General features: G+C 48.5%; 8 protein-coding genes across 8 annotated transcripts; 3 read left to right on the top strand and 5 right to left on the bottom strand.

Annotated features, from left to right (window-relative positions):
• Positions 1–903: 903 nt before the first annotated feature.
• GGS25DRAFT_526634 (L-asparaginase) lies at positions 904–1,998 on the top strand (the record flags this gene model as incomplete). The annotated part of the gene is made up of 1 exon (XM_049265024.1): positions 904–1,998. The coding sequence occupies one exon, from the start codon at positions 904–906 to the stop codon at positions 1,996–1,998; it is 1,095 nt and encodes a 364-aa protein (XP_049112659.1).
• Positions 1,999–2,032: 34 nt separating this feature from the next.
• Positions 2,033–4,118, bottom strand: GGS25DRAFT_99819 (glycoside hydrolase). Its single transcript, XM_049266211.1, has 4 exons — positions 3,374–4,118; positions 3,129–3,302; positions 2,500–3,074; positions 2,033–2,393 (listed from the first exon to the last, which is right to left on the bottom strand). Exons 1-4 carry the CDS (start codon positions 3,815–3,817, stop codon positions 2,159–2,161), a joined length of 1,428 nt encoding a protein of 475 aa, XP_049112658.1. The 5' UTR covers positions 3,818–4,118; the 3' UTR covers positions 2,033–2,158.
• Positions 4,099–5,871, bottom strand: GGS25DRAFT_99857 (uncharacterized protein). The gene is made up of 2 exons (XM_049266212.1): positions 4,389–5,871; positions 4,099–4,287 (listed from the first exon to the last, which is right to left on the bottom strand). Exon 1 carries the CDS (start codon positions 5,753–5,755, stop codon positions 4,421–4,423), a length of 1,335 nt encoding a protein of 444 aa, XP_049112657.1. The 5' UTR covers positions 5,756–5,871; the 3' UTR covers positions 4,099–4,287; positions 4,389–4,420.
• A 2,388-nt stretch (positions 5,872–8,259) lies between these two features.
• GGS25DRAFT_511950 (uncharacterized protein) lies at positions 8,260–11,010 on the top strand. Its single transcript, XM_049262760.1, has 3 exons — positions 8,260–8,857; positions 9,068–9,992; positions 10,062–11,010. The coding sequence occupies exons 1-3, from the start codon at positions 8,763–8,765 to the stop codon at positions 10,416–10,418; spliced, it is 1,377 nt and encodes a 458-aa protein (XP_049112656.1). The 5' UTR covers positions 8,260–8,762; the 3' UTR covers positions 10,419–11,010.
• Positions 11,011–11,025: 15 nt separating this feature from the next.
• Positions 11,026–12,258, bottom strand: GGS25DRAFT_511947 (NAD(P)-binding protein). Its single transcript, XM_049262759.1, has 2 exons — positions 11,744–12,258; positions 11,026–11,679 (listed from the first exon to the last, which is right to left on the bottom strand). Exons 1-2 carry the CDS (start codon positions 12,025–12,027, stop codon positions 11,112–11,114), a joined length of 852 nt encoding a protein of 283 aa, XP_049112655.1. The 5' UTR covers positions 12,028–12,258; the 3' UTR covers positions 11,026–11,111.
• A 737-nt stretch (positions 12,259–12,995) lies between these two features.
• On the bottom strand, positions 12,996–14,573 carry GGS25DRAFT_511945 (oxidoreductase). The gene has a single exon (XM_049262758.1). The coding sequence runs from the start codon at positions 14,232–14,234 to the stop codon at positions 13,143–13,145; it is 1,092 nt and encodes a 363-aa protein (XP_049112654.1). The 5' UTR covers positions 14,235–14,573; the 3' UTR covers positions 12,996–13,142.
• Positions 14,574–14,584: 11 nt separating this feature from the next.
• Positions 14,585–16,173, bottom strand: GGS25DRAFT_511943 (uncharacterized protein). Its single transcript, XM_049262757.1, has one exon. It carries the CDS (start codon positions 15,592–15,594, stop codon positions 14,812–14,814), a length of 783 nt encoding a protein of 260 aa, XP_049112653.1. The 5' UTR covers positions 15,595–16,173; the 3' UTR covers positions 14,585–14,811.
• A 2,892-nt stretch (positions 16,174–19,065) lies between these two features.
• GGS25DRAFT_511935 (Di-copper centre-containing protein) lies at positions 19,066–21,609 on the top strand. The gene is made up of 3 exons (XM_049262756.1): positions 19,066–20,461; positions 20,584–20,750; positions 20,876–21,609. Exons 1-3 carry the CDS (start codon positions 19,769–19,771, stop codon positions 21,168–21,170), a joined length of 1,155 nt encoding a protein of 384 aa, XP_049112652.1. The 5' UTR covers positions 19,066–19,768; the 3' UTR covers positions 21,171–21,609.
• The last annotated feature ends 367 nt before the right edge of the window (positions 21,610–21,976 follow it).

Raw genomic sequence — 21,976 nt, 5'->3', positions numbered from 1 at the left:
CTCATGGCTGGAAAGGTTCGTGTGGTACATAAGACATAGGTAAGATTGTACAGCAGATAAGCCACGGCCGTGTATTGCATGTACATCTTGCCGGTACTATGTCTCTGGGTAGGGAGGTACTCGTAGAATTCTATAACCACCGACGACACTTGGAATATCACAACTTGGTGTTTTCCCAAGACATGGCTGTACCCAAACAGGCATTATACGGGGCACCTCTTTAGCACCATATTTCCAGCTGAAAAGTATGATGTAAATACCAAGGCCGACTAGTTGACCGTACCTGAATACCTACATGGTGAATAGGTAAGCCTTACCTTTCATCTTACATACAAGATAGAACGGGATCGTCCCTCTGATTTACCTATCTAGGCATAGATAACCGCTCGCATCTATTATCAGCTTATCAGGCACCGTCGAGCTTGTCAACAATACTACTACAGTACTACTAGTAGTAGATTCGGATAATACACCTACAAGGTAGAAGCGTGATGATAGTCCCTTGGCGGTTACTGGGTAAAGCTCCTTGCAAGATAAGAAACCCACGCCTACATACAGAGTCCGGACTGTCGGTAAGGTAGGGAATCATATAGCGCCTCTTGCAAGCACCCTATCCTAGCATGTAGATGGCCATTTTCGGGATATATGGGGAATATCACTGCTGTGCTAATTTGGAGCTACAACAACTCGCATTATATCGCGGTACTACTAGTAGTACTAGCTTATCTATCTCGTACCTGCATAGGTGCCATACCGAGTACGCACCTGGGCAATACGTAGTAGATGTAAGCGGAGGATACGGAGCCCATAGAATTGCAACCCTATATAAATGACTTTATTCGCATACTTCTGTTCAGCCTCTCTTCCCGAATAGGATCATTGCTCTTCAATAATATTATCACCATGGGTTTAATCAATTTCTTCGCTCTGGCCTCGTTGGCGTCTATAGCCCTAGGGTCCCCCGTACCTCTCCCTGACACTTTCCGTCTCGTGGTTCGTGAGGATAGACCGTATAATGCAAGCTTACCCAATGTGACCATCTTTGCGACAGGTGGCACAATTGCAGGTAGCGCAAGCTCGAGCGACCAGACTACGGGTTACCAAGCCGGTGCTCTCGGTGTCGATATCCTAATCGCTGCTGTACCCCAGCTGTGGAATGTGTCAAATGTACGCGGCGTACAGGTAGCAAATGTCGGGTCGCCTAGCATAACGCCCGAAATCCTGCTCAATTTGACGCAGCAGGTTCAGAAGGAGCTCGACAGCCCGTATTGCCAAGGCGTCGTCATTACCCATGGCACCGACACCCTCGAAGAGTCCTCCTTCTTTGTCGACCTAACCATTCGTTCCGAAAAGCCCGTGGTATTCGTCGGTGCCATGCGCCCTGCGACGGCCATCAGCGCCGACGGCCCCATTAACCTCCTCGAGGCCGTGACGCTAGCTGCGGACCCCGACGCGCGAGGTCGGGGTACCATGATCGTGCTGAACGATCGCATCTCGAACGCCTACTACACCACCAAGAGCAACGCAAACTCTCTCGACACATTCCGCGCCGTGGAGCAGGGGTTCCTCGGCTTCTTCATCAATATCAAGCCCAAATTCTACTTCGCGCCTGCCCTTCCACTGGGAAAGCCATACTTCGATGTTATGAACACGACATGTTTGCCCCAAGTCGATATACTGTTCGGTCACCAGGTATTGAACCCTACCCTGGCGTCAGCTGCCGTGGAGAGTGGCGCCAAGGGCCTCGTGCTTGCTGGTATGGGAGCTGGAGGTTGGACCACACCAGGAGATAAGGTGATCCAGGATGTTATAGAGAAACACAATACGGCCGTTGTCTATTCGCGACGGTCAATGGACGGATATGTTGCACCTACCGGCACATTTGGGTACGGAGGAGGCTTTCTAAATCCTCAGAAGGCTCGAATATTGATGCAACTAGCTCTTGGTGCGGGATACGAGAACGCCCAATTAAAAACCTTGTTTGAGTTTGACGCGTAGAGTACGCGAGTGACGATTTTGGGAATGAAAGGGGGGAGCTGGTTATAGAATAAACGATCAAATACTGAGTAATGATATACTTAATGATAGCATGTTAATATCATGATGCCTGTGCCGCCTTGTCGGATGCTTCTAACAGTATTTCGAGTCTGGCACTATCTTAATGAAAAATGTTCGCAAAAGTGATGGCCAGTGTCGCAACGTGAAATGAGAGCGGCAAATCGAACAAACCAAAGACAAGGGCAAACTTGAGACTCGTGCCTATAGATTCACCATCGGAAGTGCTTGAGTCGGCATTATCGTGTAATGTCAAGGTGCTGTTCGCCGCAGGAGCCAAGGAATTACTCACGAAGTCTGGCGCCCTCCAATCAGACCAATCGTGAACTAATAGACCCCTAAATGCTCATCTGTTAGTATGTCTTCTAGAACTCTACATCATGGTAGACACTATGTTCCTCCATGACGTGTAAAAAGACGGGAAGGGAAGGTTGGCACACTGACCAGCTTTCGTCGGCATCTGTAGAGTTCTCCCGAATATAGTAACTACCGCCTAACTCCCAAATCATCCAGCCGGCGTTATGGGAGGAAACATAATCCAATAAGCAAGATATGTAAGGATCTTGTACCGCTGATTCATCTTGTTCAGTACCAAACTCTGTCAGGACCACAGGGAACTGGTTCCGAGCATCGTTGGCCAAAGCCTTAAATCCAGCACTGAAGAGCTTATCTTGCACCGCGCTACAGTTACTCGGGCTACTTCCAAAAATATTGTCATATGCATGCAACTCAAGGACTAGCTTATCGGCATAACCAGAGAAGTCGTCTCGGTTAAACGTGGCAGTTCCAGGGGTGAGGGCGGTCCCGTCGACTACAGGGCTCAAGTCCTGGTCCGAGTCGAGGCCAGAAAGGAATATCAAAACATTTTCGTTAGAGCCATGGATGGCATCTGAGCCCTGCTTTACATGAGTGTACCAATTTTCCCAGTTATAGACCTGGCCAGCAAAAGTAAAGTTCGACAGTGGTTGACGCAGCTCGTTACGCAGAGACATCGACATGAGATTTGACCACGTCTTGCCCTATTTACTGTCAGCTTCTCATCTCATCAGGAGTCGAGGTGGGGATATGCTAACATGATCGGCCATAAAAGACAAGCCTCGAGTCCAGTGCTGGATGTCGAAGTATTGGTCTCCCCACCAGGCGTTACCATCTAGTGGACTACAGCACCAGCCCGATTTCGAAATATGATTGTCTAAATGTAAGTAGATTTGCTGTCTCGCAGTTTCAGCTGCAATGGCATCGAATACCTTTCCATTTATCAGTCTCTGTACGTACAAGCTGGGTGAAGAAGAAGAATAAAGAATGGTATCAGACTCACTTGTAATCTCGTGGTTTCATCGTTGAAGGAAGGATTATTTTCAATGATACTATTATAAACCGTTGTCCCATGTTCCTGGCCTAAAGCATCTGTAAGAGCTCTCTGTATGGTGATATCTGTCTCTCCGTTCTCATAGATCTGGTCTATCATCTCAATAGCATACGTGAGTCGGACAGAGTTGCCCAAACTCTTTATACGTGAAACAATAGCTTCGATTGATTGGTATTGTAAGCCCTCCGGGATCATGGTGTCGAGCGATGCTGGCCAGTTAACACCGACGTATGTGATAGTCGAGCCAGCGGCATCGTGTATCCACCGTCCGGAGGTAACGAAAGGACCGTTAGGCCAAGCCGCCCTTGGCGTATTTAATGAAGCGAATGACCCTGTTATGACTAGGATGAGTGGCAGCCAGTACCGATATCCAAAAGTTGCCATGTTAAACATTTAAACGAGTGTCGTTGACGAAAAGTGAGAATGATGGAAGAGTTGATTGTGTCTGCGACAGCCCACGGAACTTAGGCGAACATTTGATTTATCGTAAACGGAAATCTCGGCGCATAAAATGGGTTTTCAACATCGTTTCGTATTTCTAGTCCATTTTTCGTATCCAAAGCCAGACATGTAGGTGTGTGTGTAGGTATTGTACGTACTGTAGTATTCGTCGGGTCGATCTGTCTGGTGTGGCGTGTTTCATTGGATGACAGTTCTTGATTTTCAGCTTTTGAAACCTTGAACTGTTAACATAAGTGCTAATCAGCGCCACAAAATCCCGTGATGAATGATCTCGGTAGCTCCAATGACGTGGTACTACTATATATAAGCATGTACCCAGTCAATAGCCCCTCTATATATGCATACCTAGTAGTTATGTAGATATGCATCACTGGCTTAATGCAAGTTACCTACATATGTACCTAGGTAGGTTAGTATACAGCTCCCAATCTCGAATTCGGAGTTTAACTCAACCGTGACATTTCCAATTTCAACTTGGGAATTGTCAACTGTCAACTCTTACCTTTACAGTCAGACGAGCAAAACTTTTCTTACTCAAGCTGGCCACTCTATGTCGAAATTGATTAGATTCAAAGTCTCAGCAGTTACGGAGAAATCGATGGGCTCCGAATACTCTGGTAAGACTGTGGGTTGCAACGTAGAGGGAGGGCCGGCTGATTCTACAATATCGCTTCGGCTGGTTTCACTCAGGAGGCCATCCGACGGTATTGCTGCGCCGTCCATTACAGACTGTGACGGCCCTTGTTCAATTCCATCTTCGGCTCCGAATCTCAACCACGGGCCTTTAGACTGCATGAAGGCCTCCAACGCATGTCGCTGTTCGATCTCATTATTCGTAGACGAACTATTCTTCTTGCCTTTCTCCTCCACTGTTTGCAAATGATCAACCGGCATCGCGATGCCCGAGTCCAAGGTTAGGGATGAGCGACGACTATGATCAACGCTGCTCTGACCAATCGCCGTTGAACTCGCACTCGCATTGTCGTTCGCCCACTGGTCTATGATGTGCTGCAGTCCCTCTCCGAGTCTCTCTCGCATAAACGAAGCTAAGCTCCTTTCTTCTTGAGGAAGGTTTGCCAAATCCATTCCCCTGGCCTCAATGACTTCTGTTAAAATCGTTGGTCCTCGAGCGGTCATGAAGTCTTGAAAACGGCACAACTCTTCGGACAATTCTCTGTCACGGTATGGTGTTCGAGGACGCGGGTGTGGGTGGAAAAGTATATCATAGACAGCAAACCACTGCTGCTCTTCTCCCATCTTGGACGATATTCGCTGGCCAAGCTCCCTTTTCTGCTTCTCTGAGATGCCCTCAATGACAATATCAGACCTCTCAGTACAGCTTTGGGATCTTATGTGCGAGTCCCTATCGTCTTCATCCTCAAAGGTCTCGTTGCATGTTGGACAATAGAGGGGTTTGCGATGACAACGTGTCAGATGTTGTTTAACGTCGCGAACCCTACCAAGAAAGTACCGGTAACAATCACGATACTTGATTGGATCCTTTTTGGCGAACGGACAAGCGAGCCATAGCTTGCGGTCCTGTGCTCGCCGCCTTGTAATAGATTTTTGGCTTTGCTTATCTTCCGATGGACGACCACGCTTTCGTGGACGATCCTCCCCATCACCCTCGTGCTCTGCCGGCCCGAGGTATATCTCTCTGTTATCAATTGTTTGGTCATTCTCATCCTGCTTACGGCCCCCAACCTGCTGCATATACGCCGCCATGATCGCCTGCAGGAACGAATCCTTCAACTGAATTAACGGGTGCTCTTCTTCTAAATTTGGTGAATCTGCGGAACAGATTGAGTATGGCGTTTCGGGATCTTCATCTGTCCATGAACCTGTTGTATCGTATCCAGACCGTCCCATCGTTTTACGACAAATCCATAGTGTTGACTACTAACATTGAGCCATGCTCTAAAATCGTCAAATACTGAAAGGTCGAAAGCACCACATAACATCCATCTACTTTGAAGTGAAGCTAATGATGAGAGATATCTCGTTGAAAAAGCCTTGATCATGCAAAAGCCACCAGTTGGAACAGCCGGCTATAAGTCGTGGGTAAGCATCTTCTCAGATGATGCGGCTCAACTTTCAACTTGATGATATTGAGCACTACAGTGCTCTGTAGCTCTGTTGATCCGGCTCTTGGCTCTCGGTCATTGGATGATATTCCGTTCGCACCGCATAAGCACGGTTGCCTTCCGCCGCATCTCCGACGAGCACTGCGACCCATTCATTTAATTCGTCATTACTGGGAAGGTATTCTTATATCATCCAATAAGCACCTCCGGGGGGTCGGCGCTCTAGATTGTGGATCTTACAATGACCGAATCGGGATGCATCGAACCAAGTCGAGTGGTAAGTAAACCCGTTTGACATTCAAAGTTCAAAAATTTACTCATTCAATGGCCACGAGCAACAAATATCAATAATGCATTCACGGACGTTAATGATCTCAAATCTGGATACGAGAAACTACCTAGGTATCCATCTATCAACCTACTAACTAGGTAGTCATTGACTTAAGCTGGGCCTTATCGACATTGCTCCCGCTTGCTAGCAATCGCCGACTTATGAAGCCGTACTCACTGATATCTGTACTTCATCAAGGGACATCATGCTCAAATAGTTGGCTCATAATACCCCTGTGGCAATTTGAGTCTATTGATCTAAAAATTCAGGGTTAGCATATACTGTATATTCCACAAGGAGTCAACCACAAGATCTGATATTTGCTAGAAGGGTTGGTGCGGCAAACATTGCTTGTGCCTACTCTTGCGACACATGTCCATTGTTAGCAAGCTTGGTAGGTACATGCTAATTCTGACATACATGTAAAATACAATAACTGGCGTCTACATTATTGGCTATCGTTCTATCTACGTATGGTTCCCCCGCACTCACTGGTATTTCAGATGCATAGTACGCGGCCAGTTTGATGATCACATGCACCGTCGTCAAGGGATACACTAGGCAACCATGGGGATTGATGCCGGTACATGTAGTTCGATTTGTAGATGACTAGATTTGGTCATCCACGAGCGACTCTCGGAGCTAAGTGGTTGTCGGCCCCCCCCTTTTAGCTGATCAACCTGAGAGGCCGTTCCTCCACCGGCTTTTTAACTCTAACTTTTCTTCCGTACACCGTGAATTAGCCTAACAAGGGAGATCATATAAACTATATATGCAACCTTGGTCGTTCATTGACATTGTCGGATTAATCTGAGTTTCACATAGGGTTTTCATAATGCGCAACAAATGATCTGTAATGCAGATATGTATCCTCCCTTAAGTGTATGAGTAGGTATCTACCCAAATAATAGCCTACATAATATGGAGCTATCTATCTATGTAAGCTCCAGGATTTACATATCTTATGGAAGAGAAGCTTTAAAACTACTCACTAATTTATAGATACTACATGTTTTTTAATAGTTGACTAGTAGCACTCGTGGGTTACATCATATAAATGTTCATATACTACTAGCAGTAGACCTAGAGCGCTGCCATTCGTTATACGTACCCAGCAGTTTGGACCGGTACAACTATATTATATTGTGTTTGGACGAGCTTCTGTCAAATTGGATATTCACATAATATTGAATGAATGATAATTACCATTCAAAGTTACATATGTACTTGGACATGGCACCGGGAGATATCTATTAAATGCTAAAGTGGCTTAGACACATACATATCAGCAGCTTCGAAGCTAATGATGTCATTTCAACTCAAAGTGCACTTAAGGTGCAATAATCAAGTGATCCGATGTCAGATGCCGAATTGCCGTTGTTTGACAAGCGTCGGTATAAGGCTGTACATATGTATGTATAAGATGCATGAGAAGAAACCGAGTTACGCTACCTAGGGTATTCACAACTCGTGGTCAAATGATTGGTCCATGCAGGCTACTAAAATGCTTGGGACAGAACATTGAGGTACAGACACAGAATAAACAATCTAAAATTATCTCAATCTCAAGCCACGAGATGAGATGACATCAGTTAAACATTACGCTAGTACCGTGCAAGTACTACATACTCAAAGTAGTACTGTCTATATAAACCTTTAATTTATGATTGATGCCAAAAAGTCCGTATTTATGTACCTAATTTACTTTATTGTGGCTTAGATCAAAGTTCACATGCCATCATACCAGTCTGGTTGACCATAAGAAAGTAAGAGGTAATATGTAGTACATATGTACAATACCTACCTAGGTCCTAGGTAAGATAGAAAGCCCTAGAGACCTTATCTATCCGTGTTTTCCTGAGCCAAGACTGGATACTATTGTACCTGGTGTAAGTATAAAATAGGTAGTAGCGTCCGTCCCGGCATACATATGGATACATAAGTAGTTAACCCCCTATCGATCGCGCTAAACTGAACCTAACGTCACTCACCTACAATGTACATAAGTTTCATTGATGTAACCTGGCTGGAGGCGACTTAACCCACCTTTTCGAGTCCCTTAACCCTTGTAGTTCTAAACTCTTTTACCACCAAATCCAAACTGCAAGATACTTGCTTACGACTGCAGTCTGCCCTGTCTGTTGTCTGTCTGTCTGTCTGTCTGTCTGCCACTTACAAAGACCACAACCACCACTCATATCCAGTGCCATATCCAATCCCAAAGTACATCTCCTTAATCTAAATCTTCTAGGTTAGACCCATCTGCGAGTGAGCTGGTTCATCCCAACTGGGGTAAACTGAGCCAGTCAAGCCGCCTTTAGGCTTTCGGCATCACTCCTGTATGAGTATCTATCTACTACATTGTTTAGCTACCTACCTGTCTACGAACAACCTATCAACCTTGTAGTATTCAACACGTAGGAATCGCCCCAGGTCGCATTACTTCTGGACCATCGTCATCATGTCTACTGCCCCTCCACCTACCGCCAGCATCGATGAAGATGTTCCTCAGAATGAAGGGTCTAAACTGAAGACCTTCATCTCCATCCTGCGAAAGTAAGCAAATATTTACCTAGTATTCATCTTTTTTTTTTTTGGAAAATGAAATGGGGCTGGCTTCTCACCGCCACGTTCTATCTCTCTTCGTTCAAGCATTGGAGCCGTTTCGAGATAAAGCGCGAAATCAATAATATTATCGCCCCCGAACTAGTTTCTTGTTTTCCTATCGCAATAACAGCTTGGCTAATATCTTGTCCTGTGCTTTAGGTTCATAGGTGTAGCTGATCTTGCTGCCGTCCGATTTTCCCTCCCTTCCCAGCTCCTCGAACCGACACCTAATCTTGAGTACTGGAACTACCTCGACAACCCCAGCGCGTTTGCCGCTATAGGAACGTCCGACGAACCGCTCGATCGTATGCTCGAGGTCCTACGTTTTTGGTTTACAAAGGATCTGAAGTACGTTAAGGGGAAGCCATGCAAGCCGTATAATTCTTGCCTGGGTGAATTCTTTCGTTGTAACTGGGAAGCGGAAGATAACGCGCCACGGATCGATACGAAGAGTTTGGCGACTTCTAGCAATGGAAATGCTAGCAGCGCATCTTCGGTCAAGTCAATCAAGGGTGCAGCCGATCCACGATCAGCCTCTACAGTCTCAGTTGTCCAGACACTACCGAATCCCACTGGGCCTACCGTTCGAATATCCTATTTGACCGAACAGACATCTCATCATCCTCCCGTCAGCGCTTTCTACGTCAGCTGCCCCGAGAAGGGCTTGCATGCTAGAGGTTTTGATCAGATCAGTGCGAAGTTCACCGGCACCGCTATTAAAGTCTCGCCAGGTACTCATAATCTAGGAATCTTCATTACCCTTGAGAAAAGGGATTGCGAAACATACCAGCTAAAGCACCCTGCCGCACATCTTGGTGGAATTCTACGCGGTAGCTTGAGTGTTAGTGTTGGCGACATCGCCTATGTTACTTGCCCCCAGACAAAATTAAAAGCGATTCTTCACTATATCGAGGATGGCTGGCTCGGACGGGCGCAGAATAAGGTTGAAGGTGTCATTTTTAAATATGACCCAGAGAAAGACGACAAGTTGCGTATCAGGGATGTGCCTGACTCCGACGTAGTAGCAAGGCTTGGTGGTGTATGGAAAGATAAAGTTGTCTTCACCCTAGGCCCAAAACCAGTGGTAAGTTTATCTCGCTGTTTTTTATCATAGCAAACCGCCTCGAGCAAGCCACCCTAACGTATATAACAGGACTCTCACCCGCCGGATAAGCAAATCACTATAATCGACCTCAACCCCCTTGCTGTAGCGCCCAAGACACTACCACCCAAGGAGAAGCAGGCGGAAAATGAGTCATTGACACTATGGGATGGCGTAACCCAAGCTATAATGTCTAAACAGTACTCGAAGGCTACCAACGTCAAGGTCGATCTCGAGGAAAAGCAGCGAGAGAAGGCTAGGGAACGGGAACGCAAGAACGAACCCTTTAAACCGGTCTTTTTCGATCAAGCTACCGATAAACGAGGCACGCCAGAACTCACAGAAGCCGGCCGCCAAGTACTCGAGAGAGCGCAGAAGGGGGTTTGGGACCTAGAGGGGATTATCTAGAACATAAACGGGCGAGAAGTTTAAACGTGATCTTCTAAGGGTTAGACCAGAACATACCGACCGGAAACTTTCATCACCCTCCCATTATCCCATACGATCACTCGTTTGCGGTTCAGCATTTTGGTTTTTGGATGGCTTCGCTCGCATATATATTCGCATACATGTACCGATCACAAGGGTAAGGCATAGCAGCTTTGGTCAAAGCCGTTCGTGGAGTTCAGCGCATTCGCTCGAATGTCGCTTGCTTAATTCATACCTAGGTAGACACACAGATTTGACTTTGGGGGCGTTTTAGGGGCATGTAGAAGAAGAAGAAGATGCAGATGCAGAAGATGATGATAGATAGGTCTCTTCTAGCATTTGCTTATCGAGTTGTCCAGCCTATTGTTCAGCTATGGTCGTTTTCACTATGGGATTTTTTTTAATTGTTTTAGTTTGCTGCCATACAAATCTAAATCAATGCAGTCCGTTCTATGTTTTGGATGCATATAATATGTACTGAGGTACGTTAGGTATGGAGTTGTCGTATGCAGGAGTTTCAATATATTTGTGCTCATGTTCTCGTCAACATTGCCATTCCATCCCCTCTTTCCTTACCCCCTTTTCCCCTCATCTTCCCCCCCTTTATTTCCAATGTGGTACCTACTATTAATTGAACGTAACCCACAACTCCCCAACATCACTTCGACACACCTACTCATAAGCTGTACTAGTAGCCACCTCCTCCCCCAGCGCCAAGTCCTCAAGGAACTTGCCGGTGGCCCTCCTCATCCGCTCCAGGGAGTCCCGGCCCAGCACCAGCCGCGTCACCTTCCCCTTCAAGTGCCCCGCCACCCCCTCGCCCACCACGGCCTCGAAGATGCGGTCGACCCCCTTCTGAGGGTCACCCACCTGCTTCCCGTCCTGGCTCACGTACACCCCCATCAGCTGGTCGGCGGGCGTGCCCGCGTAGTCCGGCGGCAGCGGCGCCTCGCACCGGTTCAGCGCCGCGAGGAAGTTGGTGCGGAACGCGCCGGGCTCGACGACGAGCACGCTGATGTTGAAGGGGGCTACTTCTTTGGCGAGCCCGTCGGATAAGGATTCTATGGCCCCTTTGCTCGCGGAGTACAGAGCTGATGTCGCCTGTGGGTCTTTTGCCGCGACACTGCTGAGGTTCACGATGGTTCCCGTGCGCCGTGCGCGCATGCCGGGTAAAGCGGCTTGGAGGACGAAGAGGGGCCCGAAGAAGTTAGTTTGGAATTGGAGGGTTGCTTCTTTTTCGCTTTTGTGGAGGTGTTAGATGTGTGCACCTAGATATAGGGAGCTTTGCTTGCTTAGGTACCTACCTAAACTGCTCCACGGCCCCCATGACGAAAAACCCAGCATTGTTGACCAGGTAGTCGATCTGGCCCACCCCTTTAACTTTCTCGTCGATGCTCGCCTTGGACTCCGCCAGGTCCAGCTCTATCACCTTGCCCCCCGCCGCCTCGATCTGCTGGACGGCCGCGCTGGCCTTGGCCCGGCTGCGCACGGAGCCGACTACGCGGTGGCCTGCTCCGAGAGCCTTGAGGCAGAGGAGCAGCCCGAAGCCGTGGGAGGCGCCGGTGATGAGCCAGACTGGTGGGGACATTGTGGGCTTTGAGGAAGGGCTGCTTAGAAAAGGACTTAGATAGGTTTTACGTTGTGTGTTGCTTGATGAGGGGAATTAAGTGATCACACGCCTACTGCATAAACAGACTGTGTACCTATCTATCTACCTAGTAGCAGCTAGGTTAACAAGCTCCTTGACAGGAGTTATATACTTTCTTTCTCGAATCATAAGAGTGGGTCTACGCAGTCATCTCAACCTTGGAACCTTAGAAGGTTATGTAAACCCCGAAATCATCGCCGACAACGCGAACTTTAACGCCGATGGGCTAGGGAATAGATGCGTAAATACGGTAAAATCCAGAGAGGGGTGAATGACTCAACTCGGCAGCATGGGGTTGAATATCGTCGTGCGGTGCCGCGTCTAGCATGATGTCGCGGTAGGGGCGAATTCGCAAATGGTCGCTGGACGCAGGTCAGCTTGAGGGGTATGGGAAAACAAGTTTTAGGGGGGGGTAATATGCTCCTAATTTGCCCTCAATTCGAACTACGGACTACGAAATGAATACAGGGGATCAGAGTTTCCGGCATTTTCATTCACAGAAGTTAATTGCAAATTTCACCTACTGCCAAGTGCTTGCAGTTTTTTTCCCAATTGGTCTGTTTCATCGGTCAAGATGTCAGGTGTGTTTAATACAAGCCCTGGAGACTTTCAACGTGAGAAGACCTTCGCAGTGAAGCGAGCAGTATCGTAGACATAGAATAGGAAGTCTTGCTGACCTTGATTCTGAGATACCTCTGACAATTCTTCTCCTCGGCTAATTTCATGATTTGAAGGTCATATGAACAGTGTCTAGGTATAAAGCCAAAGCCGGGTAAGCGAGGCCTGTTACCTACCATAAACAAGGTCCTGACCGATTCTAGATACTTTAGCTCTTACGTCCTGATGGATCCCATATACCTAACAGCCAAAGAGCGATGAAGCGTCTGACTATACCCCTAGCATTTATGCGAGAATCAAGCACATTGGTAGAGTTCATAATGAGATGCCACAAGGTATATCATGCTCACTAGATACTACTAAATACCTAGATGTGGGCAAATAACAGCAAAATGCCAAAATTTAAAGAGCTTGCTTGTCTTGATTATGAGTATTACCTACAAAAACACCAATCGAGCTACCCTGCCATCCTCTCCCGATGCCCAGCAGACGCCCCCCTCCAGACACTCAACACTATCAAAGCTCCCATTGTTAAAATTCCGCCAATTTCGGCCTCCATCAAGCGTGAAATCAGACCCGGAAGGACCTACAGCAAGCGCCACACCACCGCGCCCAAGAACCCAAGAGGACCCAGACCGGTAACCGCTCGGGAACGAGGCGGCGGGCGTCCAGCTTACCCCCCCGTCATCCGACCACGCCGCGTTGTCCACAGCCCCATCCGGCAGCGAGTAATTCCCACCGACCGCAATGCCATGCCTCGCGTCCCGGAACTGCACCGAGAAGACCCCCGCGCCCTCGCCTCCCGCTATCGAAGCATTCGACACATCCCAGTGGTACCCATCACCACTCCTGAACACACGCCCAGGATCCACACCCCCCGTCGCGACGTACCACCGCCCCGCCGCCGTCGCAATACACGTCCCGCTCGCCGCGAACCCGGCCTCGCCCTCCTGCGCCGGCGCCATCCCCTTCGGGTCCACGACCGTCCAGCTCGCCCCGCCGTCCCGCGTCTCCAGCAGCCGGACCTTGCCGTCGACGGGGTCGCTCATCGCCATCCCGTGCTGTGGCGTCGCGAACGCGATGCAGTCGTAGAAGGCGGCCGGCTCGCCGTTCGTGAACGCAAGGTCCCAGGTTAAGCCGCCGTCGGAGGTGGCGTAGATGCGCGAGCTATTGCCGGTGCCGATCGAGAGGATCACGGCTTTGGTGGCGGACCAGGCGGCTATGTCGCGGAACTCCAGTTCCGAGACGTCGGGCGAGGTGGTTGATGATGGTGGCCCGACGGATTTCCAGGTGTGCCCCCCGTCGGTGGTGCGCAGGACTGTCCCTTCGGTTCCGGAGGCCCACGCGATGGAGTCCGATACGGGCGCAAGCCCGCGCAGGCGGGCTGTGCTGTTAGTGGGGAGGAGGCCCCAGGATAGTTTGGGCTGCGCATGTGTGGTACCAAACCCCGTGGATACCGAAAGCCCGAAAGCATGGCTGGTCGGGATGAGGAGGGCACCGAGCAGGAAATTCCGTGTAAGACGCGCCATCTTAGCTGAGTTGGCCGATCGAGAAATGGGGCGACGTCGCACGCGTCTTTATTTAGGAAGACAATCTCCCCCACTTGAAGAAGCGGGAAGTGGGAGGCTTCTCCCTTGTTTATATAAAAAAAAAGAATGACTTGCAGTTAATTAGGTAGATCGTATTTAGCTTACCAAAGTAGGACGCTCCCAGGTCCCTGGCGCCCATTACGGTACCTTGGCGTCTGGGGTCTGTTACCGGATGGGGAAGGAGGATGTTACCATGCTAGCGGACATTGATATGGATACGTATTTAGATATCCTATTGATGCTGGATTCATAGAGGGTGTTATGGGTCACGGTTTGAGAGAATTTATATCTTTTACTTTGTGGTATTTCCAACTATCCTATCCTAGAGACTACCTATTCCAATTCTCATTAAAACAATCAAAACAGTTAAAACAGATACAGCGCGTCTTGGGTGAACTAGTAGTACCGGGTACACGAAAGCGATCATACCTACTAGGTAAGGTAATTACAGGATGTAGGAAAGTGAAGCTGTTTCTTTAGGTAGGTATTTGTTTATGACTTACAAGTATCGAATCGATCAGCTCCCGCCGAGCCGACTCTTCCAAGGAAAGTACCGGGGCGCTTTCGGGTAGCCCTTCAGCACGGTGCTGGACTGCTGGCCTTGGCGTACGGACACGGCGAACCCGGCGTTGGCGAATGAACTCCTGGCTGGCGGCGGCTCCGAGCCGGCCCCGAAGCGTGGTTGGATGCGGCCCAGATCTCGCCTCGTCCCGGCTGGGTACTTGGATGCACGACGGGAAGGGATGGGAGGGGGGTTAGGTGCCCAGCAAATGTGCTTCCTCTTTGCTGCTCTTTCCCGGTCTCTTGGCATTTTACCGTTGGGTAAAGGGTCGTAGAATGGTGTGAAGGTGGGCAGAGAGACGGCGCCCGAGGACATGTTCACCGCGGAGTAGGTGTCTATCGGTGCTTGCCCCCACAATCGGCCGGGCACTTCGTCGTCGTCGTCGCATTCTTGAGAGCTGTCACCGCACTTCTGGGCTGCGTTCGCATCCCCATTCACGCAAGGGTTTGTTTGAGCTTGCCAAGCGGCTTCTAGCTTGTCCACGTCAAAGCCCTCAGGAATAGCTTCCTCGCACGGCCACTTCCGCCGTAAGTCGTTCTCCATCTCCCTCATCTCAGCATCTGTTCGGTGCAGCAGCTTTTCGTCAGCCTCGACCCGGTGCAGGAAGATCTTGCGCTGGGGCCATGGATCCGGTCCGTCAGCGGGGAGGTCCTCAAACGTGGAGCAGCGCTCCACGGCCTTTTTCATGGCTGCGGTCTTTTTGCAGTTAGATGGCCTTTTACTCATTTTTTGTCCCATTCCACGGATTTTTGTTGAGTTGCGATTTGGCTTTTTCTTTTTCTTTCTTTTTTTTTTTTTGCTTTACTTTAGGTACATACCTACCCAGGTACGTTTTGCCTCAACTCGAGGAGACGGCAGGCCCTTCTTTTAGCATGGGGCTTGGGAGTTGCACGATTGCTCTGACTGTGAACAATGGCCACTGAGTAGTAACGAGGAAACGCCCCCCTCTGATGTGGTTTGATTAGTACGTGGCTGTTTCTTGATTCACGGAGATCCCGTTTCTTTCTTTGACGGCTATGAGAGGTTGTATCTGAACCCTCATACTGTCACGGCTCAGGTGGGCGGCATCGATGGTAGGTGGTCAGTGGTTTGTGGGATCAATTCGCTGCGTTTGTTCCAAAGTGCCACGATGCCGAATAATTTCATAGTCTTGCTTGCAATCACGTTGATTCATTTACATGATGTCTGATGGAGGAAAAAAATCCTAATGAATGGCTTGATGCAGGAGGTTTTGGCTGCCTCCGCAAGGGAGGCTGCCCCTTTATTGCTTTGCAGTCAAGAAACACATAAAGAAGCGTCTAGACCCAAAATTTGTCGTCGATCCCGCCGTCTAATAACGTACATACCTGTTCGGATATAACAGTGCGGGCCGAGTATGTGTGCGACTTGAGACATACAGGAAATAATTAAGCCATAAACCGATTTTATTACCACAGTAACTGATTCGTCATCTCTTCTCAAAGACTAACGATTGTGGAGATTATACTGGATCAATAAACATGGAACTTGCTAAGTCCCATGTTTAGCTATCCATCTTATGGATTATGGAAGTATGTCTCCTTTTCGTTTGCATATGTCGCCCGCTGTTTATTTTTGGATCTGATCCAGGAATTCAACTATGGCCGCACAACAACCAGACATAATAGCGTCTTTTTTAGAAAAGGCATGTTCCACATAACTAATGGCATCTGGGTCGAAAAAGGCTTACGACGTTGCGACGAACCGCCGCAAGTTATAACCGGGTTTAGTCCGATACGTAACATAGGTAATTTAGTATCCATGCTCAACGTGTACACACAGATGGGATTCTGGATTCCAGCCCTGATCGTTTCTAGGCCTTTTCACGGCTACGTGCTGTGCCGAAGGCGCTACGCCATCAGTTGATGAAAGTTTATTGAGACGACGGGAGCACGACATGATGCATCAATAGCGTTGGTGAAGATGAGTATTTAACAAGAGTACAAGGTGAGAGAATAGGTACCTGGGCTCCGAGATTACACAGGGAATAAAAGGACTGTCCTATCGTCATGGGAAATCTCTTGGGTTAGATGAGGGGGATGCTCTCACAATGCGGAAGATTCATTGTCTTCGTATACATGGGATACGAGAGAATTGGCCGAGTTGACACAATTATGACCCGAGAGACTGGAAACGAACCAATAATATGCACCAGTGGTGGACGTGGGTTATGTATCATATGCAGTGAGACAACATATAAGTTATACAACAGCAGTGCCGTACTTCGTACACTAGAAGGAATAAGGGATGAGAAGAGTGGTGATAACGGTGGTGCCCCCGCCTGCTCTGTTCTGTTCTGTTCTGTTCTGTCCACACCGAACTTTTCAAATTCGTGTTCGTGCGATAGCAGAAAGGTCCATCGCGGCGCTACCACGTAGCAATCGGGTAGGATTTCCCGCGTCATCTACTACTAATAGTATACTAAGGCCCTGGCCGGGTGCCTCGTGTTCAAGTCTAAGCGTGAGAGTTAGTATGCAGGTCATGACCGGCCCGAGTTTTGTCGTTCAATGGTTAGTGAGGCTGAATACGGTAATGTTGCATGCCGCTCACAAACGATCGAGCGACCCCGCCTTGGCAGCGGAGGCTGGATCTCTTCACGATCGTTGTGTAGACGTCGTTGCATTAGACGAACCGACTAAGAGATGGTCTTTCACTCTAACTATTTAGGTCGGTAACTACTTTACATAGTAGTAGTCGGTTTAAAAAAATATCCTTGTGGGTAAGGCTTGGTAGGTAAGCTAGGTAGACCCGACAATACGACTGATGAAGTCATTTTGCATGAAAATCATTGAGGGGAAAGATGAAGCGCTTAGCAAACAAAGATGATTGTTATAACTGACCTGCTGACTCGATGTAGACTTTGAAGTGCCTAGGGCTGAACTCGATACTACATCACAGCTGAAGGGATGATCGGTTGCTGTAATAGGTAAATAGCTCTGGATTTCGGCCGCTGGATTTGGAGTAACCTAACGTTGAATGTCTTCATTGTAGAGGACACAGCACAAAGGCTTACGGTGACGAAAGTTGGTGACAGAAGGTTACGAGCGACCAGTTACAGTCCAAGTTTTGTCACGGCATGCACTAGTTCCATGCATGCGGTGACATTACCTACCTAATGCAGACTGAAGCTCATGAAGTCAAGACGTCATGTAAATTGTAAACGATTTTGGACATTCAATTGCAGTTGAATGGGTACTTAGTAAGTACAATTTGAACGTGTGCTACGGATATCACGGCGCCTCCTATTTCTGGACCTCAGGGGCGACTATTTCCGTTCCAATTCCAAAATGGAAGCGCCGGCTTTACCTAGAATATTTAGACAACGGGTTTCAAAGCCCGAGTCCCTGAACAATTAGCCCGCGACAATGGCACTGTTTGGCGGTTAGCCACTACTCTAACTGCTACTAAGTAGTAAGTGAGTGAGCAGGTCGAGGCCTGTGTGTTTGGAGTTGACCAAAAACAAGGCCTAATACTACCTAGTGACAAACGAACAGTCAAAGAATCGTCAGAGTTGCCAGTTTGAACAATCTTCGATTCACCAACGTCATGAACATGTACTCGAATCATCCCATTTCTTAATCCTCCTAGTCCTTAATGGATCGGTTACTGTATAAGTATACCCCGCAATGGGAACACTGCATATTGGTAGCGCGCAGTGATCGGACGAGGCGGCACAGCTGTTGAGTTATCGTGGAGTGGAAATAGTCTGACGCACGGAATCGATGGTTTGAAAGAGATGAATAAAAATTAAATAAAAACAAAATAAAAAAATAAAAAATAAAAAGATATCTACGGCTGTTGTATCCCCCTCTCAAGTTGCACGACTTAGACAGCTGTGATCGTCGAAGCACTAAACCAAACACAGCATGTGGCTTTGTCGTCTTGCCAGCAAAGCAAAAGCGTTGCGGGATGCGGGATGCGCGCAAATGCGTGGTGACGCCCCAGCAACCCCCATTCTCGTATTTGACATTTCTTAGCAGCTCCTCTGCGCATTAGACATAACACACGCATCAGTGACTAACATGACACTAATATAACACTAACATGATGTACTATTGTTATGTATGTATGTACGTTAGGCAATGTTACCTACCTAGGCTGCTAGGCAATGCCATGTAATGTCATGTAGTGTATGTACACCTAGTACCTACTAACCTAGGTATTAATAGTCAGTACGGCGTAGTACTACTAGTAGTATTCTTAGTATCCATATACAGTGATATACTACTATACCTAGTAGGTATACAACATCATGTACGTAGTATAGGCTGTATAGCCCTTCCCAGGTCAGGGGTTCAGCCCAGTTTGAAGCCCACAGCCTTATTCGGCACAAGCGCCAGCTTATCACACAACCCTTTGCAGGCTTTTCAAATTTCAACCTCGTCAGGTCCTGAGATGTACGATGTACTAGGTTAGGATGTACTGACTCCTGGGATCTCCTTGTCTTATTTCCAATTGTTTCCTGCGAATCACCGTCTTGGAGCTATGACGTTCTACTGGGATCATTCACTCGGAGCATTGTCTTTGACAACTCCTCTTGACAAAACTGTCCATGAAAGAGATCGGCATGTTAGTGTGAGATGATGATCGTCAATTGTTTTCTGCGCCATAAAGAAACATTATCACAGATGCAATGTACTAAGACTATGTACTCGTCTTCTCCTTTCGAATACTTTAATAAGAGACCTTCTTCGCTTTGATCTCCTTTACGATGGAGAGGATCACCACACACCTCCGCACTCTCTCATACTAACTAATACTTTGAGAGCCCGAGATCGATCGTCCATCTGCCCTCGGACCCTCACATCGGACCCTCAGATTTGGGCCCGTACGCCTGTTATAATACAGTAATACTAATCTTATACACTAAGGGCCGCAACGACTGATCGTTATCATGCGCTTCACCCTCACCTCTCATGCCCTCGTCGGCGCTGTTGCTGTGTCAGCCTTAACCGTTCCGCGATCAGTTGAGAAACGGTTAACTCACATCGACCTCGCCCAGTTTGGGAGTTTCCCAACCATCTCCCCTGAGCAAGCTCACTCCGAAGCCGAGGCCCTCACTGCGATTCTTGGCGATGGGCCCCAGTTTTCCGGCCACAAGAGCAACACCAACACCAACACCAACAACAAATCACCGGTAGCGGCGGTAGACGATACCACCACAGAGTCAGAAGCTGCGGCTGCCGGTACCTGTGACCGAAACAACCCAGCTGTCCGGTTCGAATGGCGGAATTACTCAGCCGATGACAAGAAGGCCTTCGTCAACGGCATCAAGTGTCTGATGGACAAAGACTCCTCTGGCTCATTTCCCGGCGCGAAAAACCGATACGAGGACCTGGTATCGGTGCACCAGCAACTGACGCCTACCATCCACCAGCGCGCTACCTTTCTAGTATGGCACCGTTACTACGTCCATGTATTCGAGTCCTTGATGCGCGAGGAGTGCGGCTTCAACAGGGCCTTCCCATGGTGGGACGAGACGCTGGACGCTGGCAAGTTCGCGCAGTCCGATCTTTTCACTGATGAGCATTTCGGCCCTCTGCCCGGCAAGACATCTGATGGCCAGGGTACCTGCATTGACACAGGTGTAAGTAATCCCCCCCCCCACCCCTTGTCTCATAACACGGACGCCCCCATCGCCCTCACCTATGAATATGTGATTTTCTTTTCCTTGGCTTGACTCATCGCTAACCTCATCAATCTTTTTAGACTTTTGGGGGATTGACCCTTCACGTCGGTCCGGGCTCAGGGTTCACAGACCACTGCCTTGCGCGCGCGGTCGATGAGAGCCTAACAGCTACCGTCAGTGCCCAGTTCGTGCAGGACTGCAACTCGCGCACTTCGTACGATGACATGCGCGGTTGCCAGGAGCTAGGGTACGATAATTTTCCCATCTCTCATCTCTTCCCTCCCCTTTCCCCTCATCCCATTCCTCTCCCCCCCTCCTTTACCCCAAAATTCACGACAAAGCAGAACCCATGACTAACGCATATACCCACAGACCCCACGCATACGGCCACAACGGCGTCGGCGCCGTCATGGCCGAAGTGCAGGCCTCGCCCGGCGACCCCGTCTTCTTCATGCACCACCTGTTCGTCGACCACTCCTTCCGCATCTGGCAGAACGGCGACGCCTCGCGCACCACCACCATCAACGGCTGCGCCGACGGCAACAACCCCTGCACCGCCATCACCATGGACACCGTCCTGCACTCCAACGGCCTGCGCCCCAACACGACTGTTGGCGCGGTCATGGACACCCTGGGTGATTACCTGTGCTACCGCTATGACTATTAGTCTAGTCAGGTACCAGGTAGTCACTTTGTGACAGCGACGGGTGTCGATACCCGACTTACCCACCTACCGACCTATTCACCCTTCTCACATACACGACCACCATTTTGTTCCTTTTATTTAGTAGATGTTTCATCACGACTATATTCTTCGCATTCATTGTATATTTATAATATTTTTTTCCGACCATTGCAAATAGGCGTTTGCGGGGCGGGAAGTGGTCCACGTAATGGACGGATTTTATGTCAAAAGAGGGCGATGAGCGCATACCGTTTGAGCGATGCGAGATGAAGATAGAGAGAGAGAGAGAGAGAGAGAGGAAGAGGAGTACTGTTCAATTATACCCAGAGGATATGGCAAAAATTATATATTTATATATACTGTATAAAATGTGTAGCATTGGAGCTAGGGATCAGGAATAAAAGTTCTGAGTTCTCATGAATTTCGTTTTTGATGCCTTGTATTCGCGATGACTACGTTGTATTCCCACTCAGGTATTCGTGAATATCAGGTGTATGATTTCTGTCCTTTGACGTCTCACATCTCCCCGGAGACTAGGCATGAAAGCGACATATACACACATGTAAGTTGTCTTTGTTCTTCTATGTGGCCCCCATGTACACCTCGCATAAACCACTGACAGTTTCTGTCACCTTGCAGTCTTTCATACGCATCAAATCAAGAGACTAGGTAGGTTTGGACTTTCATAGTGCGATAGCCAGATAATTCTTTGTACCTATTGTCTTGGTGTTGCTACATAGAAAAACTACCCCTATACCCGAAACATTCGACATTGAAGGATTGTAGCC

This window comes from Hypoxylon fragiforme (assembly GCF_022984875.1).
Source record: "Hypoxylon fragiforme strain CBS 206.31 chromosome Unknown GGS25scaffold_10, whole genome shotgun sequence".
NCBI classification, from domain to species: Eukaryota; Fungi; Ascomycota; class Sordariomycetes; order Xylariales; family Hypoxylaceae; genus Hypoxylon; species Hypoxylon fragiforme.
This window is presented reverse-complemented; position numbering and strand designations above follow the sequence as displayed.

Coding starts and splice junctions, on each gene's coding strand:
- GGS25DRAFT_511945 (XM_049262758.1), bottom strand. CDS start 14,234: ATGGCGCGTCTTACACGGAATTTCCTGCTCGGTGCCCTCCTCATCCCG.
- GGS25DRAFT_511943 (XM_049262757.1), bottom strand. CDS start 15,594: ATGGGACAAAAAATGAGTAAAAGGCCATCTAACTGCAAAAAGACCGCA.
- GGS25DRAFT_511935 (XM_049262756.1), top strand. CDS start 19,769: ATGCGCTTCACCCTCACCTCTCATGCCCTCGTCGGCGCTGTTGCTGTG. Junction 20,462..20,583: donor GTACCTGCATTGACACAGGT/GTAAGTAATCCC, acceptor CAATCTTTTTAG/ACTTTTGGGGGATTGACCCT. Junction 20,751..20,875: donor CGCGGTTGCCAGGAGCTAGG/GTACGATAATTT, acceptor ATATACCCACAG/ACCCCACGCATACGGCCACA.
- GGS25DRAFT_511947 (XM_049262759.1), bottom strand. CDS start 12,027: ATGTCCCCACCAGTCTGGCTCATCACCGGCGCCTCCCACGGCTTCGGG. Junction 11,680..11,743: donor GGGGCCGTGGAGCAGTTTAG/GTAGGTACCTAA, acceptor CCTCCACAAAAG/CGAAAAAGAAGCAACCCTCC.
- GGS25DRAFT_99857 (XM_049266212.1), bottom strand. CDS start 5,755: ATGGGACGGTCTGGATACGATACAACAGGTTCATGGACAGATGAAGAT.
- GGS25DRAFT_99819 (XM_049266211.1), bottom strand. CDS start 3,817: ATGTTTAACATGGCAACTTTTGGATATCGGTACTGGCTGCCACTCATC. Junction 3,303..3,373: donor ATGAAACCACGAGATTACAA/GTGAGTCTGATA, acceptor ATAAATGGAAAG/GTATTCGATGCCATTGCAGC. Junction 2,394..2,499: donor ACAGATGCCGACGAAAGCTG/GTCAGTGTGCCA, acceptor ATGAGCATTTAG/GGGTCTATTAGTTCACGATT.
- GGS25DRAFT_511950 (XM_049262760.1), top strand. CDS start 8,763: ATGTCTACTGCCCCTCCACCTACCGCCAGCATCGATGAAGATGTTCCT. Junction 8,858..9,067: donor TTCATCTCCATCCTGCGAAA/GTAAGCAAATAT, acceptor CCTGTGCTTTAG/GTTCATAGGTGTAGCTGATC. Junction 9,993..10,061: donor CCCTAGGCCCAAAACCAGTG/GTAAGTTTATCT, acceptor CGTATATAACAG/GACTCTCACCCGCCGGATAA.